The 14,652-nt window shown below is 44.0% G+C and overlaps 2 protein-coding genes across 2 annotated transcripts in view; one reads left to right on the top strand and one right to left on the bottom strand.

Annotated features, from left to right (window-relative positions):
- musk (muscle, skeletal, receptor tyrosine kinase) overlaps positions 1 to 4,042 on the top strand; it is a 48,697-nt gene extending 44,655 nt beyond the window's left edge. The window contains exon 17 of the mRNA XM_056433273.1: positions 1,859 to 4,042. Coding sequence (XP_056289248.1) covers positions 1,859 to 2,544 — 686 coding nt within the window. The 3' untranslated portion in view covers positions 2,545 to 4,042. The remainder of the gene's footprint in view (positions 1 to 1,858) is intronic.
- Positions 4,043 to 7,937: 3,895 nt separating this feature from the next.
- lpar1 (lysophosphatidic acid receptor 1) overlaps positions 7,938 to 14,652 on the bottom strand; it is a 42,990-nt gene continuing 36,275 nt past the window's right edge. The window contains exon 3 of the mRNA XM_056432872.1: positions 7,938 to 13,100. Within this exon, the coding sequence (XP_056288847.1) occupies positions 12,745 to 13,100 (356 nt within the window). The 3' untranslated portion in view covers positions 7,938 to 12,744. The remainder of the gene's footprint in view (positions 13,101 to 14,652) is intronic.

Below are 14,652 nucleotides of genomic sequence, written 5' to 3'. Positions count from 1 at the left end.
GCTCTGTGTGTGGTCCGTATATTTAGCGTTTGAGCATGCAGCTACTGACCTTCAGCTGCTGCTGTTGAACGACACACTGTTTGTGGACACACACACACACACACTCTCTGTGACCCGCATGACCTCCTCTCGCCAGAGCTTCCATGTGAGCATGTTGTTGTTGCAGCTCTTGTGCAGACATGGACATACAAATATAATAAAGTCCAAATAACAAGTTTGTGTCTGCCAATACCTCTACAGAACATATTTATGACCTCTACAGAATTACAATATTCCAGGCTGGGAAAATTGCTGCATTCCACAGCGTCCAACAGAATCCTATTCTGCATCCAGCTCGTTTCCGACTGTGTGTTGATGCTTCCACCAAAAGTTGCATAATTCAATTTCTGCATCATTTTTAAACGCCTTTCACCCAAAAACCTTTGCCTCACATATTTTACTCTTTTGTGTAACTTTTGTTTCTATGGAGGACTTAAAATTACTAAATTACAAATAAATAAATGCAGCTCATTTGCATACAAGGACACATAAATGTCACACATAAATAAATGAAGAAATACGTGTGGACACATAAATAAAGATATAAATAAATGAAGAAATACAGAAATGTAGAAATACATTTATTTAATGATGTCCTGTTGAGTTATAATTTATATTTATTCATTCCTGTATTTATTTATTTATTTATACATTTATTCTTGTATTTATTTGTTTATTTATACATTTATTTTAGCATTTATTTATTCTTGTATTTTTTCATGCATTTATTTATTTATACTTAAGTCATTTTAAGTCCTCCATATGTTGCGCCCTCGGTGAGTTTGAACAAAGTGTGAGAGGCTTTGAGATGACCGGGCTCCATTGAGCGTTCAAGTTCAGGTTCCACGCTGGAACAGAAGTCCCGTCAAGTGCACTAAATCTAGATGATGATTGTGGCCAAAACGACTCATTTCACGGCTCCCACCACAATAAAGTGCAATAATCACGGGCCGCGTTGGAAAGAACACAGACGGGATCTGCGAGGCCTCAAACTAAAAAAATTGGCCACGGAAAGAGAAACTGAAACTGCATTCTGGCTCAAGAGTGCTTTTTCTTTTCTTTGGTGGCAATAATTAGTCAGAGTCCATAAAGCCCTTAAAATCTGAAGCCAGAGTCGGGGATGCCGAGTCAGAAATAAAAAGTTTGGGGAAAAAAGAGCATTTCCAGGAAAGCATGAATAAACAAGCAGACAGTGTCTCCTCCAGAGAGGCAAAGTAAATAAATTGAAAGCATTAATATATGATATGATATATGATATGATATTCCTTTATTTGTCCCACAGTGGGGGAATTTCAAATATTGGGTGAGTGCTAGAATATTCTCCAATGTGCTTCCACCAGGTATATTGGAGGTATATTGAATTATTGCTCATGCAAACACACCTTGAAGATCCGTCACTCCGAGCAACAGTTCGTACGTCCGCCATATTCCATGGAGATGAATTCACTCATATTTAACCACCGAGGAATGATGCATCCAAACACCTGTTCTCCCACATCAGGAATGCAAACAAGTCCGGTTGTGGAAGCCGAATACAGAAACCTAAAATAAAGTTATTTGTACCTGAAACCACATCTGAGACCTAGAAATCAAGGCGTGTTTGCATGACCGGCCGACTTATGTGGCCTCTATGCAGCCGTCTGTGTTTACGTCTCGGGGGGGGGGGGGGGGGGGAATCTATTTATTTACTTTTTTTCCCAGTGAATTAAGTCATTGTGTGGCGCTGAGGAAGGTTTTTTTTTTTTTAAACGACACGCTTGAGATGATAAAAGTGAAATCTCATGTCTGCTTCCCCCCCCCTCCTCCCCTGCTCCCCCAGGCGTGTGCGCGGTGGGCAAACCCATGTGCCTGATGTTCGAGTACATGGCCCACGGCGACCTCAACGAGTTCCTGCGCCGCCGCTCGCCCTCCCAGTCGGTGCGCACGCTCAGCCGCGGCAGCTTCTCCTCCGAGCTGGAGGCGGGGCTCCTCTGCTGTGACGAGCAGCTGTCCGTCTCCGAGCAGATCGCGGCGGGCATGGCCTACCTGTCGGAGCGCAAGTTTGTGCACCGCGACCTCGCTACCCGCAACTGCCTGGTCGGGGAGGACATGGTCGTGAAGATCGCCGACTTCGGCCTCTCCCGGAACATCTACTCGGCGGATTACTACAAGGCCAACGAGAACGACGCCATCCCCATCCGCTGGATGCCCCCGGAGTCCATCTTCTACAACCGCTACACCACCGAGTCGGACGTGTGGGCCTACGGCGTGGTGCTGTGGGAGATCTTCGCCAACGGGATGCAGCCGTACTACGGCATGGGTCACGAGGAGGTCATTTACTACGTGAGGGACGGTCACATCCTCGGCTGCCCCGAGAACTGTCCCCTGGAGCTGTACAACCTGATGAGGCTCTGCTGGAGCACACTCTCATCGGACCGGCCCGGCTTCAGCAGCATACACCGGATACTGGAGCGCATGCACCGAAGCCCGTCCGGCGTCGGCGCCGATGCCGAGGCGGACTGCTAACCTGCGGACGGCGATGGTTGTCCGTCGACTTGTGAAGTGATCCGGTGTCAGGGAAGTACGTTTTTAAAAGAACCTCGGGACTTGAGCACGAGCATTCTTCAGTAACCCAACCAGTTAGGGTTATTTAAATCATTTATCTCTGCCCGGCTATTTCTTTTTTAAAGTGTTGCGGCAAAATGACGAAAAGAGAGACGTTGATTTGGCGAAGCAACCCAGCGGGAAGTGTTTTTTAATGAGGCAACAGTCAACAAGTTAAATGAATATTAACATGGATTTGTAGTGTAAAGTCATCCCTCCCATGATCCGACCTTTCACCAATCAAATCCGTTGTTGGAGTCAGTGACCATGAGCCCTTCCTTTTCCCAAAGATGTTATGTTCTTTTTGGGCTGTCCCTCGGGACCGAGCTTACTGAAAGAACCTGGCACACGATTTACGATTTTATTTCAGAACCCGTTAGTCAGTGTGGGTCATTATCGAATGTTCTTGCTTCATAAACGCCCCTCATATCGGAGGCATTACTTCAAGTCAGGCTACTTTTTTCGAAGGAATAATCCATTACTCCCGAGTATCTACCAGCACGCCCCCCCCCCCCCCCCTCCCCTGAGTTTTAACCTTTGAAGACCCTAAAGCCAGTTGCCATGTGAGTATACGCATTTCAGATACAAATGCACTCTGACATCACCCTTCGTCATGCGTGTGGAATCGTTTTCTTCTTCATCATTTTGAGCCGTTAAGCTGTAGCTAATGGTCTGACGACCACACATTGGGGTCTGAAGGAGAATGGGACGTGACAGGTAAAACATATATGTTGTTGTTGTTGTTAGTTCTAGCAAACTTCCACAGTGGCACAAAATCACTTTAAAATAATGCTATTGTTTTTTGTTTTTATTATATATATTGACAAGTCGCTATTCCATTTTTGGGGCATTATTTGGTTTCTTTTTTCGTGTTATCAATTTGTATGTGTGTGTGTGTGTGTGCGCGCTCATAACGAGTACATATTACAGGAGAAGGGGGAAAAAATGGTTCATAAATAATTTCTTCCATCCAGCGTGCGTCATCATCACCCCATAAGTCTCACACGGACGACACACACACATTTTGCCTCATTATAATTTGGCAGAAACTAATTGACTAAATTCCTTCCCGTGCATTAAAATAGATCCTCGTTTGGAAAGAGTAAATCTTTAATTGGCTCCCGCAAAGACCGACTTTCTCTCCCACGGATCAAACACGTTGCTCATAACGGGGTTAAACCAATCAGTCACATTATTACACAATTTCAGGATGACGAACATCTCTCGTGTCTTCTTTGACAGACGTCTGTTTTATAATGTTTATCTTGCCTTTCAGATGAATGACACGTTTTATCTCACTGTGTGTGATGTTACTCTCTTTTTTTGTGCGTGTGTGTGTGTGTGTTACTTGGCATAATAATTCAGCTTTGTAAGGTATCACATGTATTTGTACTGCTTACAAATAAACATAATAACCACACATTTTGCATTTGAGCCTGAGTAAAACACCAGATGGCTTTAAAAAAAAGTGTCCATGCACAAAACTGTGCTCACAGCGGACATGTTTGAATCATCTACCAGAACCAGGTATATGAATATATGATATATGTATGGTAGATGGGGAAACTCACAGGGGGCTACAGTGCTCTTCGACATGGTGGAAACCGCTTGAGATGTCTTGATTTGTCCAACAGGCCGGACAGACGCCCGCCGTCCTCACCAGGCCTCTCACGCTCAGCTCAAGCGATTCGCTGCGCCTCATTGGACGTAAACGGGAGGAGCTGCCGTGTCCGGTGTGGCTTTGTGCTAAGTGTGCGGAACACCAGTAAGTGCTAAAAGACATCCACCCACAGCGAAGGGCACACGTGCCCCGAGTCCTCCTCAGTGTCTTTTTGAAGGCCAACGATTTAACAAACAGTGGAATTGAGGCGTGAAAGGAGCTGAGGATGATGGGAAATCTGACATTGATTGATTTATCATGTATAGAAATTCACGCTTAGCACAACTGAAAAAACACAGATGTATTTTTTTTCTTCTTGCCTCTCCTTCCAAAAGCTTCTTTCCTTCTGTTTATTTAATCATGAGCCTCCACCTGAAAGATGGTCCTATAACACACACACACACACACACACATAAAGTAAGCACTTCACCATGTGAAGGCTGCTGTGTTTCTACTCGCCACAAGAGGGCTCAGAGGGGGGGGGGGGGCAGGGGGAGTTGAAGCGTTGCCACTCCAGTCCGCCATTTAAACGGAGGACGGCGTCCACCATGTAAACTGTTTACAGGAGGAAGCCCAGAGTTTGGCCTCGGACCCGTCATCCCTCTTCTCCTCCGTCTAAACTTTGGAGCAGGTTGTCTCACTCCCACTTCCGCCCCCCTCTCCACGCTCTCCTCCTCCTACTGATTTCACTGTCTGCACCCTATCCACTCCTTCCTTCACTCCTACTTCCTTGTCGTCTTCAGCTGCGTTATCTCTCTATTTACTAGATGCACGTTTGTTTTATCAAACTCAAGAGGTGATCTATTGCCGAGTAACCCCAACAGCACACACGTCATACGTGTTCATTACCGCCATCATGATTTGATCAATCAATTAAGGGTTAATGTTAGGTTGTAGTGGATTTTATGTACACCTGCACATGTAAAAGAGGAAGTCTTATGTCTTAAACAATGCATATAAAGATAATTTACATGGGGGATATTATGAGGAACATTCTGAAGGATGTAATATAAAAGCATAGGAAATGATGGTCACTGTATTATATTCGTAACTGTAATGTTGGTTGTATGATGTCTTATTGTCATAACTATAGGTTGCTGATTGTATGAATTGGATGTTTTTATTATGGGAGAGGTACGTTTCCCTCGGGAGATAGATGGCTGTTTCTTGAAGCTCTTATTTTGAAAAGTCTGAAACCATAGTCTCAAGCGGAAGTAGCTGATATCTCGGGAAGGGGCGGGCTTTGTATAAATATTATAAACAATTCATATGACGTATACAATTAAAATGTTTTTATCATGTAAATCGCTGTTGAGTACCCTTTAAAGTGCTATAAAACATGTATTATTGTTATTCTAATTTTGATTCAATACAGTGAGGACTGCTGGGTAATATGTCCAGTATGTTGATGTTGATGTCAAGTCTCTATCTGACGGACGGTTTCAGAGCACCATCCGTCAAGATGTCCCGCCTCTCGAGCATTAGAGCGCCAATAAGCAGCTCGCTAGCGCCCCGTCGTATGTACCTACTACGCCACTATGCTACCTTCATGGCTCCTTCCCCCCTTTCCTTCCCTAACCTCCTCTTCGCCATTCTGTTTCCCTTTTCTTATCTATGGCTGCAGTCGGTTCCTCCTCCTCCCTGTCGCCGTCTCTCAGAGCTTTTAGCCAAAATGTTTTTGAGCTGCTGACGCTGAGAAGGAACTCTCATTCACCTGGTTGTCCCGGAAAGGTTTATCTGAACGGACTCGCTCCCTTGCAGAGGGACCCCGAGATTCACAGCTACTTCCATTAAATAATTACGACTTCCTGTTTTGTCACGATACTCTCCTCTGGTTCGGTACATTTGCGGCGGAGAAATGTGATGACGCTTCAGAAGAAGAAGGCCGGCTGCTTGTCAAGTGTGTTGAATTCTTCTGAATTGTTCAACGCTGCAGTTCCTGGACATTCTGGCTCGCCTTTACACGTCTTGTTGACTTTTCCGATGCGCCGTGGTCATTGACTTATCACGCAGTCAAAGGGGACGCCGCATTCGTCCGTCACCAAACCACGTCGCGAAACCGGCGTCTGCATTGACAATGTGGCGGAGATGTGACCTCCCGACACCCTCGCTCAGCGACGGTCGCTCAGCAACTTCCCGTGTGGCCCCCGTCGGCTCCGATTGGCCCGTACGGTGGAGCAACAGGAAGCGGAGAGACATATATCAGTCGGCTGCAGGCTAGCGTACCGAAGCTGTGGAACAATAAACACATGCACACACACACACACAAACACACACACACACACACATACACATGAAGAACATTCTTCCCTCTAAAAACATGTTGCTGCTGTTGCCGCTAAATTCGTGTCACACACGACATCCTAAGAGTGGCGTTGAACAAACACGCATCCCACGCAGTGCTTTGTGCACACAGTCCATACTCTGCAGTTCACTTTGCAAATGTCCAGTTTTCAGAATTTAATTTGTCCGATTTGTTTTTCTTTTGTCTTTGTAATTTCTTTTTTTTTTGGGCGGGAGGTTTCTTTTCTGTTATTCAAGAGCAAAAGCATCATCAGGCAATAAATCACATTTAACTTGCTTGAAAGATGCTTTATGAATAGAACTTGATTGCTCAGTTTGATTGGCTGCTGGTAATAAATATGTGAGTGGGAGTAAGATGTTTATGCAAGATTGTAATGAAAAAAACCCAACTATGAGCTCCAGAGGATTTGATTTGCAGCTTTATGAACGGTCCAGCTTCTACCAGACCTTCACATGAGCCGAATGCTTTGGTTGCCATCAACAAGAAAAACTAAAAAGAGGATGCAGTCCTCACATGAAACCCAGTGGAGCTTGCCAAGATTTCACTTTATTTAGAGTCAACAAACAAACACGGACAGAAACTGAAGCAAACCCCTTCAGGGGGTGGGGGTCCGCCACGGGTTCAACAAAAAGACTTGCGCTCCTCGACAAAATAAACACAGACGACAACCCAGACAAAATATCATTTTTTTTGCAGAGAAGATGTTCATGACCACACAAACTTTCGTAATCTATTAAAGCCGTGATCATTTAATTTTTTTAATTTGTAATTGTCCATATGGGGGCAGCGGGAGTGACAAGGAACACTGACATACTATTCCCTTATTAAGTTGCATTAACAGTTGCCTATTCACACATTCTGCAGACATGGAGCAACGTTGATATTCACTTGACGTTGAATGTCTCATATTTATTGTGCTTTTAGCTTATTAAATACCCTCTAATGTCCTGTGGCGAAAGGTTTCAGGCGAGCCACGCTGTGAACCAATGTGTCCGTCTCATGACGCGTAAACAGGTTTTGCACACGGACCTCTGCTGCCAGTCAGGGCAGTCAACAACGTGTGAACGGCCTCGAGGTCTACGGATTATTATTGGGTCCAGCCCAAAAGAAATCTGCGTGTCATGAAGCATACGTTATCAGTCTGTCCTGTCTGTGACCCCTGTCTGTGTACGTTCCCCACATTTATGTATTTTTTCCAATGTCACAGAAACAATAACGCTGGATAGCAGAGAGTAGCAGCGATAGCAAGGCTGAACGTGTGAGATGAAGCACGACCTTTAAAAAAAAAACATTCCAATAATGTCAGTGACATTAATGTGAAGCAATTTGCACACAAAAAGAAAACAATAATTCAGACTTTTCTCATGTTTTTATTGTTGTTGGGATATCAACACTATGACTCTGGGTGGACATTTATTGATATTGGACCCGTACAGTGTATAGATAGTATGGAAATCACGTTTACGTTCCACAAACAACTGGTACACGGTTTGTTAAATCTAAGGCGTGACAACAAAAAAACATCTGAAAGCAAATGTTTCAGTTCGGAAGAACAGGTAAGGAAGATCTCGCCGGTTGCTTCTGATGGCATACATATAATCATTCTGTGAAAACACTTTGGGTATTAACAGTTTTTCGTATGAAAATGACAACATTTATTGAGTGCAACACAATAAAGGCAGAAGTAGTCAGGATACGCTGGCAGGGATCTGCTGATCTAGAGAGCTAACATGATAAAACTGGCAGGGATGTGCTGATCTAGGGAGCTAACGTGATAAAACTGGCAGGGATGCCCTGATCTGGGGAGCTAACGTGATAAAACTGGCAGGGATGCGCTGATCTGGGGAGCTAACGCGATGAAACAGTTTTTCAGGAAAGGTACATTGAAGCTGGGAAAGGGACTTTGACGTGTGGACTCACATAGAAAATAATGGGAGGTGTTTTGACATCTGTATTTAAGAGCTTGTGCTCATGTAATATAATGTTTTGAGGCTGTGAAAATGTAAGTAAAAAACATACATCAAACTTTCCGTAAAAGTAACAATTTTGACTTTGCTGTACTTTTAAATTTTTAAATTATGTTGTCAGCAACACACACAAAATAAAGAGTCGTTAAAACCACCGGGAGATCTTGTATTCGCTGACCGCCACTGGTTCAACTGTCCGCGTACTCCGGGACACGGTGACATCACTGATGGGTGTGACTACAGGTGCAACGACGCACACCTTAATCCAGAAATGGCGGTAAAAAACCACTGTTTTATGTTACACTTTCAGGAGGGGCACTGGAAGGCACTGCAAGCATCGATATCTAGTTCTGGGTCACAAACAAGTTAATAACCGTAATAGTCTACAGGAAATGCATTAATTAGGCTCACAACACAAAAGAGCTTATGTCACAATAACCATAAACAAAATCCTACAGTACGTTTGGACAGATTATAAACATGTAAATTTACAAACACAAAAACACTTTCCCTTTGGTGATTAACTTTGAATAATATATTTTATATACATACACACTGTACACATATACTTACAACGGTGTACAAAAGAATGACACACTGGTAAACAGAGGCATACAAAGAAAGAACGTTTAGTTGTTTTTTTAATATATAACCTGAAGCGTTACTTTGAGAAATATGGTGAAAATAAATGTCAAATATGGAGGGTTGTGAAGTTAACAAAAGTAAAGGATGGTCAAGCTCAGTGGTCCCCAAACTACGGCCCGCGGGCCGAATCCGGCCCGCCTCCATATTTGGACCGGCCCCCTGAACAATACCAGAGACGCGTTCCGATTTATTATTTTTTTCACCTGGCCCGCTGCCGTTGAGATTGCAGTGAGACGCGGAGAAAATGTGAAGTGGTACTCTTCGCAGTAAAACATCTTTGATGGGACGTGTCGCGTCTCGGCCAATCAGCGTTCAGATGTCCACAGCGTTTGGGAAGTTAGGTTAGCTTGAATGTTAGTCCGCTACATCTACTGCTGTCACGCTGCACGGTGTAGCGATACTAACAAAGTACCCGTACGTTAAAAACGATGTGATTTAGCATATTTTTAGTATCGATACTTCATTAAAAGAGCGATCAGCGCGCACGCGCTGCTCCGCTCCGTTAAATGCTGTCTGCACGCGCAGTGCTTACAGCTGGCCCTCCAGCAGACAAGGGAAACGTTATGTGGCCCTCTCAGGAAAAAGTTTGGGGACCCCTGGTCAAGCTTAAAGGCAAAACTAAAGGAATTAAGTTTAATGGTCTCAGAAGAAAATATCTAAGATTGTTGAGTTTTCGCGGTGTAACTTTTTATATATTCTTTTCTAAGTGTAAAGGCACAACTCGTAGATTTAAAGGCCGTGAAGCAGTGACAAATAGAATCAGCTTAAGTCTTTTATCCTTCTAGATAAAAGAACTTAAGGCTGTCTCATAAACAGGGCGACATGTTGACCAACTCCGACAGGCACAAACACACCAGCTGACTTCATTTCAGCGCTGCAGCTTAAACCCCTGACACACATCTTGCTTCCTGGAAAACATCTGTGCTTTTGGCAGCGGTTCTCCCTTTTCTGGTTGCTTGTTTGGAGCTTGGTCTATGTATTTTGGCCAAAATGTGTTTTGATTCGAGTCACGACAAAGAAAACTAAAAACGTTCAGCTGGCGATTTCTAACAACGTACGTCACAGCATCACTAGGACGACTGACTTCAGTGGAGTCTCAAGTTAATAGCAGACGGTGGAGGAAATAAGATATCATCATTCTTCAAGAGTATTGCCTGAAGACTCAGTGCCTTTTAAAAAAGAAAGAGACTACCAAAAGTTATTAATGTTGTGTTATGGCAAAAAAAAGAAAGTCTATACAGTTGTTCCAATAAATATCAACGTGATCAGAACCCCACTGTGACCAGGATACACATGAGACAAGTACAGAGTCCAATCTGTAAAATGTGCCACCTTACGGTTACGGCGTGTAGCGTTTGCAGGATGTACAGTATTCTTTTTAAAGGGAAAACCACCCGAAAAAGAGAATTGTTTTGTTTTTGTTGACCTCAGAATGAGGAAAGTTCTTGGTCCTCTTTACGGAGCAGGCCGCTGCATTTCTACAGGAGCCCAGATTGGACCAACCAATCTCTGGCTCTAGATTTTGTGCGCCGGCCACCGAATTTCCCCTACGCGCTTGACAAGGGGAAGAAGTTTCAGTCGGTTACAGTGGGCAACCTCGCCACTAGGCGGCGCCAGATCTTACACGCTGCACCTTTAAATCCCTGGGACGCTTTAAACGCAAGGCGTGTCCCTCTGGTCAAGACGCCATGAGGAGGGTGAGGCAGAGATACAGAATTGTTGGGGGATTATTTGTATCGGCAGAATTTGCAAATAACAACTCGTTCACAAAAACAACAACATTTTCATTACTCCAACCATCTTGTAGTGACATAAATCAAACGTCATATATTATTTTTGGATGGAAATGTGTATTGCAGCATATCACCAATAACACTGCCGCAGCAACAAAAGAAAAAAATGTGGACATGACATTCAGTTTCTGGTTAACAGGAACGATATTTACATACTTTCCTTCGAGTGTTTCTAAAGACTATAGTAATGTAGGAGAAAACTTTCCCCATATGAAAATTATGGGAATTGTAATGAATATTGCATAACAGATGCAAATTGGTGTTTTGGGATTTTCAGCTAATATTTATTAGCGGCTGAGCTGAAATGGTGCTCATCAGTTACATTTAGTAGGCAGGGTTTTCTTCAAATGATAATAATGATCATTTTTTGAACACAATGGAAAGATTGACCACTGACCAATTGCAAACTGGACTTTTATTGGCTTGCAATGTGGCTCTATGTAAGGCAATGCTCTTGGGCTGTCAGTCTGTGGGTCAGTCGACCTCATTGGTCCAGACTGAAATATAACTTCATATATATAACTGTCAGATAGACTACCGTAACCTTTTGAGTTTGCCAAGAACAAGCAGGCACCGATTCTATCTTCAGGTACGTCCAAAAGGGAAAACAGATGTTTACGGCCCACCCTGTCACCTCTCACAATCAGGAAACATTCAATTGTACTTTCACATTCCCGTTGAATTGTGCTTTCACGTAATAATCTTTTGAGTCTCGCCGAGACGCTTCGCAAAAAACCCACGAGAGGCAGACAGCTCGGCGCACTTCAAGTCATGACCCGGAGTCTGCTAGCATTCAGCGGGGATGACCATCACCTTGTCTCCACATAACACCGTGGCACGGGGCCTATTCGAAAAACGCAAACATCCTCCCCTTTTTTGGTGAGATCCCTGGAACAACTTGTCTCTAATTCCTTAGAGGGAACAAACAACAGATCCCGGATGCCTCATGTATTTAAATTGGACGAAAGGAAGAAGATTCTCTAAAGTTGAGGTCGCGAGGTCACTTTCTGCTGCGGAAATGAATAACGGCTCTGGTTACTTAAACAATCCATAATGGTTATTTCTGATAGGTCGCTAAACATGTTAAACATCCCAGTATTGATATATTAATTTATCTTATGGGCATCAGCAGGATGTCCCGTACATGTTTCACTTTGACGCCCGCATTTTGGAACAGTTAAAACCTCCGCAAATGGATCCAAATACTTTTGAGAAAAAATATATATATTTTGCTATCGTTCCTCCCAAACATAAAAGAAAAAGAAGTGTTCTGAAAAGAGTCTGATGGTAGTGTGATGCTGTCTGAATGTAACAGGTCTGTATGATGTAAAGACATCTTTCTTAAGAATGGGGAAGAAGTCTGAAATTACAGGACACAAAGTTAGAGAACACTGGAGTACTGGCATTACCTTCATTTCACAGATTACTTTTAAATAGTTCATGTCAGCACTGTGCATGACAACACATTCAAAACAATTAATAAACAACTAAGCAGAAATACTAACAGCCTTTCGGAGTTATCGAAGTCGCCGTCCTCTTCTTCACTGCGATCTCATCCAGCTCGTCATCAACTCCTCCCCCCATCTTCATCATGCAAGTTCTCACCTTGCGGTCTTTAGTTCGTTTCATGTTCGCAGTCCCTCTCGACCTTCCCGCTCATCTTCTCTCAGTCAGTATCTCCAGCACTAATTTACCTTCTTCAAGCAGCTGGATTAATCCCCCCCCCGTAATCTCCAGCCGGTTTTCATTTTTTTACACCACCGAGTGTTCGTTGTTGTGGTGGTTGTGGTGCTGCTGGAGCTGCTGGTGCTGGTGGTGGTGGTTGTGCGCGGCACCGCTCAGCACCGTGTGGTTGACGGACGACGCCGACCGGTCGGAGCCCTCGGCCACCGCCCCGTTGACGTTCTCCTGCCGCTGGCAGCACAGGATCTGCCTGAAGGTGGCGCTCATCTCCTTGTCGCGGTAGGAGTAGATGATGGGGTTCATGGCCGAGTTGAACTCGGCGAGGAGCAGGAAGAACTTCTCGTAGGTGAGGACGTTGCAGTTGACGCAGAAGACGTCGAGGAGGAGGATGACCAGGCCGGGGGTCCAGCAGACGATGAACGCGCCTGAGGAAACACAAAGCAGAGGGACGAAATTGGAATTGGTGCTGAGGAAAAAAGTTCTTTATAAAAGAGAGCTCTGTTCCGAAGGTCGCTTTTTATTTAATTTGACTTGAAATTGGAAAACAATCAGCAATCTCCAGTTCTGAAAAATGAAGCCAATGCCGAAGTGTCTTAGACCTGCATTCTTTCTAACGCCCACGAGGGGGTTCTGGTTGTATAGAAGTCTATGAGAAAATGAGTTCTCTGATTGATTCCCTCTTTCAACATTGTAAACATGAATTTATGGTCTCAATCTCTACTCTTCTTCAACACAGCATGATATTCGTTGAGTAAGTTATGGTCCATTTAGAGTCAAATAGACCATAAAGCAGAGTATGCTTTAGGGCGGGGCTACAAGGTGATTGACTGCTTCCTACCACAGCGTTGTCCGGTCTGGGAGTTGCCCGTGTCTGATAGCCTTAATCCTCTCTCTGTGTGTTTTCAGTTCATGAAGGTCCATTGTAGCCTTTTCAGCGTTCGGTTGCTCCACTCTCTAATGCAGCGGTTCCCAAACTCAAGAATGCCGCGGCCCAATTTGAAATCTGAAAATCTTCTGCGGCCCACCCAAGCCTTTGATCACAACCAGTGTTGTCGACGGGGGGGGGGGGGGGGGGGGTGTGCTAGTGAGTGTATTCACCTGTGTGCGCAGATGTGTCGGGCATCACGGCAGGACGATGCGACCCGAGAAGTGTTAACGGGGGGTGCTGAGCGATTAAACATCTCTCTTGTTCTGCCTGTTTTGTGATATACATGCCTAAAAGGCGCCTAATATTTCTAGACTGAAATAATATCGGCATTATAATTATTATAACTTTGAGGATTTTTTTAGTTGCCTATTTTGTGGTGCCCCCTCAGGACTTGGTGCCCTACGCGCAGCGCGTTATGGGAGCGGCGGCGCTGATCACAACTCTGATCAAAACATAAACAAGGGATGATTAAATGACCTTCAGAATTTAACCGATTAAAAATGTATTAACCGACAATGTATGTTTTGTATACCAATTTCTCCGGAGCTCATATATATTTACTTTAATACTACAAGAGGGCGCCCCATTTGACATTGTTTTGTTTGGCGGTCAGAAAAATAGGTCAGATAAAAGAATAACACGTAATTTAAATCATAAATATTTTTATATTAATTTCAAACTTTTCAAAATTGAAAATTAAAAATATTTTATTTATTTATTGTAAATGACCTCTCGCGGCCCACCTGCAGTACCTTCACGGCCCACAGTTTGGGAATCGCTGCTCTAATGTCATTGGTGGTTGTCGAAAAACAAGATGGCGACAGACAAAATGCCAAAAGGGAGACGGACAAAATCCAAAGTGGCCAAAATGCTAAATTTAACGATTCTAAACACCAGTCCATAACCCAATGGGACCATGCCGACTTCTTCGATACCGTTTTTGGGGGAGACAATAAGCTATTCCCATTCTCGTTGTTGACCCTTGACCCCCATGAAGTGGCAGGCGTTACTGACATGGTTGGACTGAAGGAAAAGTTGAGTGTATGTTG

This window comes from Pseudoliparis swirei, chromosome 15 (genome assembly GCF_029220125.1).
Source record: "Pseudoliparis swirei isolate HS2019 ecotype Mariana Trench chromosome 15, NWPU_hadal_v1, whole genome shotgun sequence".
NCBI lineage: Eukaryota > Metazoa > Chordata > Actinopteri > Perciformes > Liparidae > Pseudoliparis > Pseudoliparis swirei.
The sequence above is the reverse complement of the archived record's forward strand: the minus strand, read 5'-3'. Positions and strand labels throughout refer to the sequence as shown.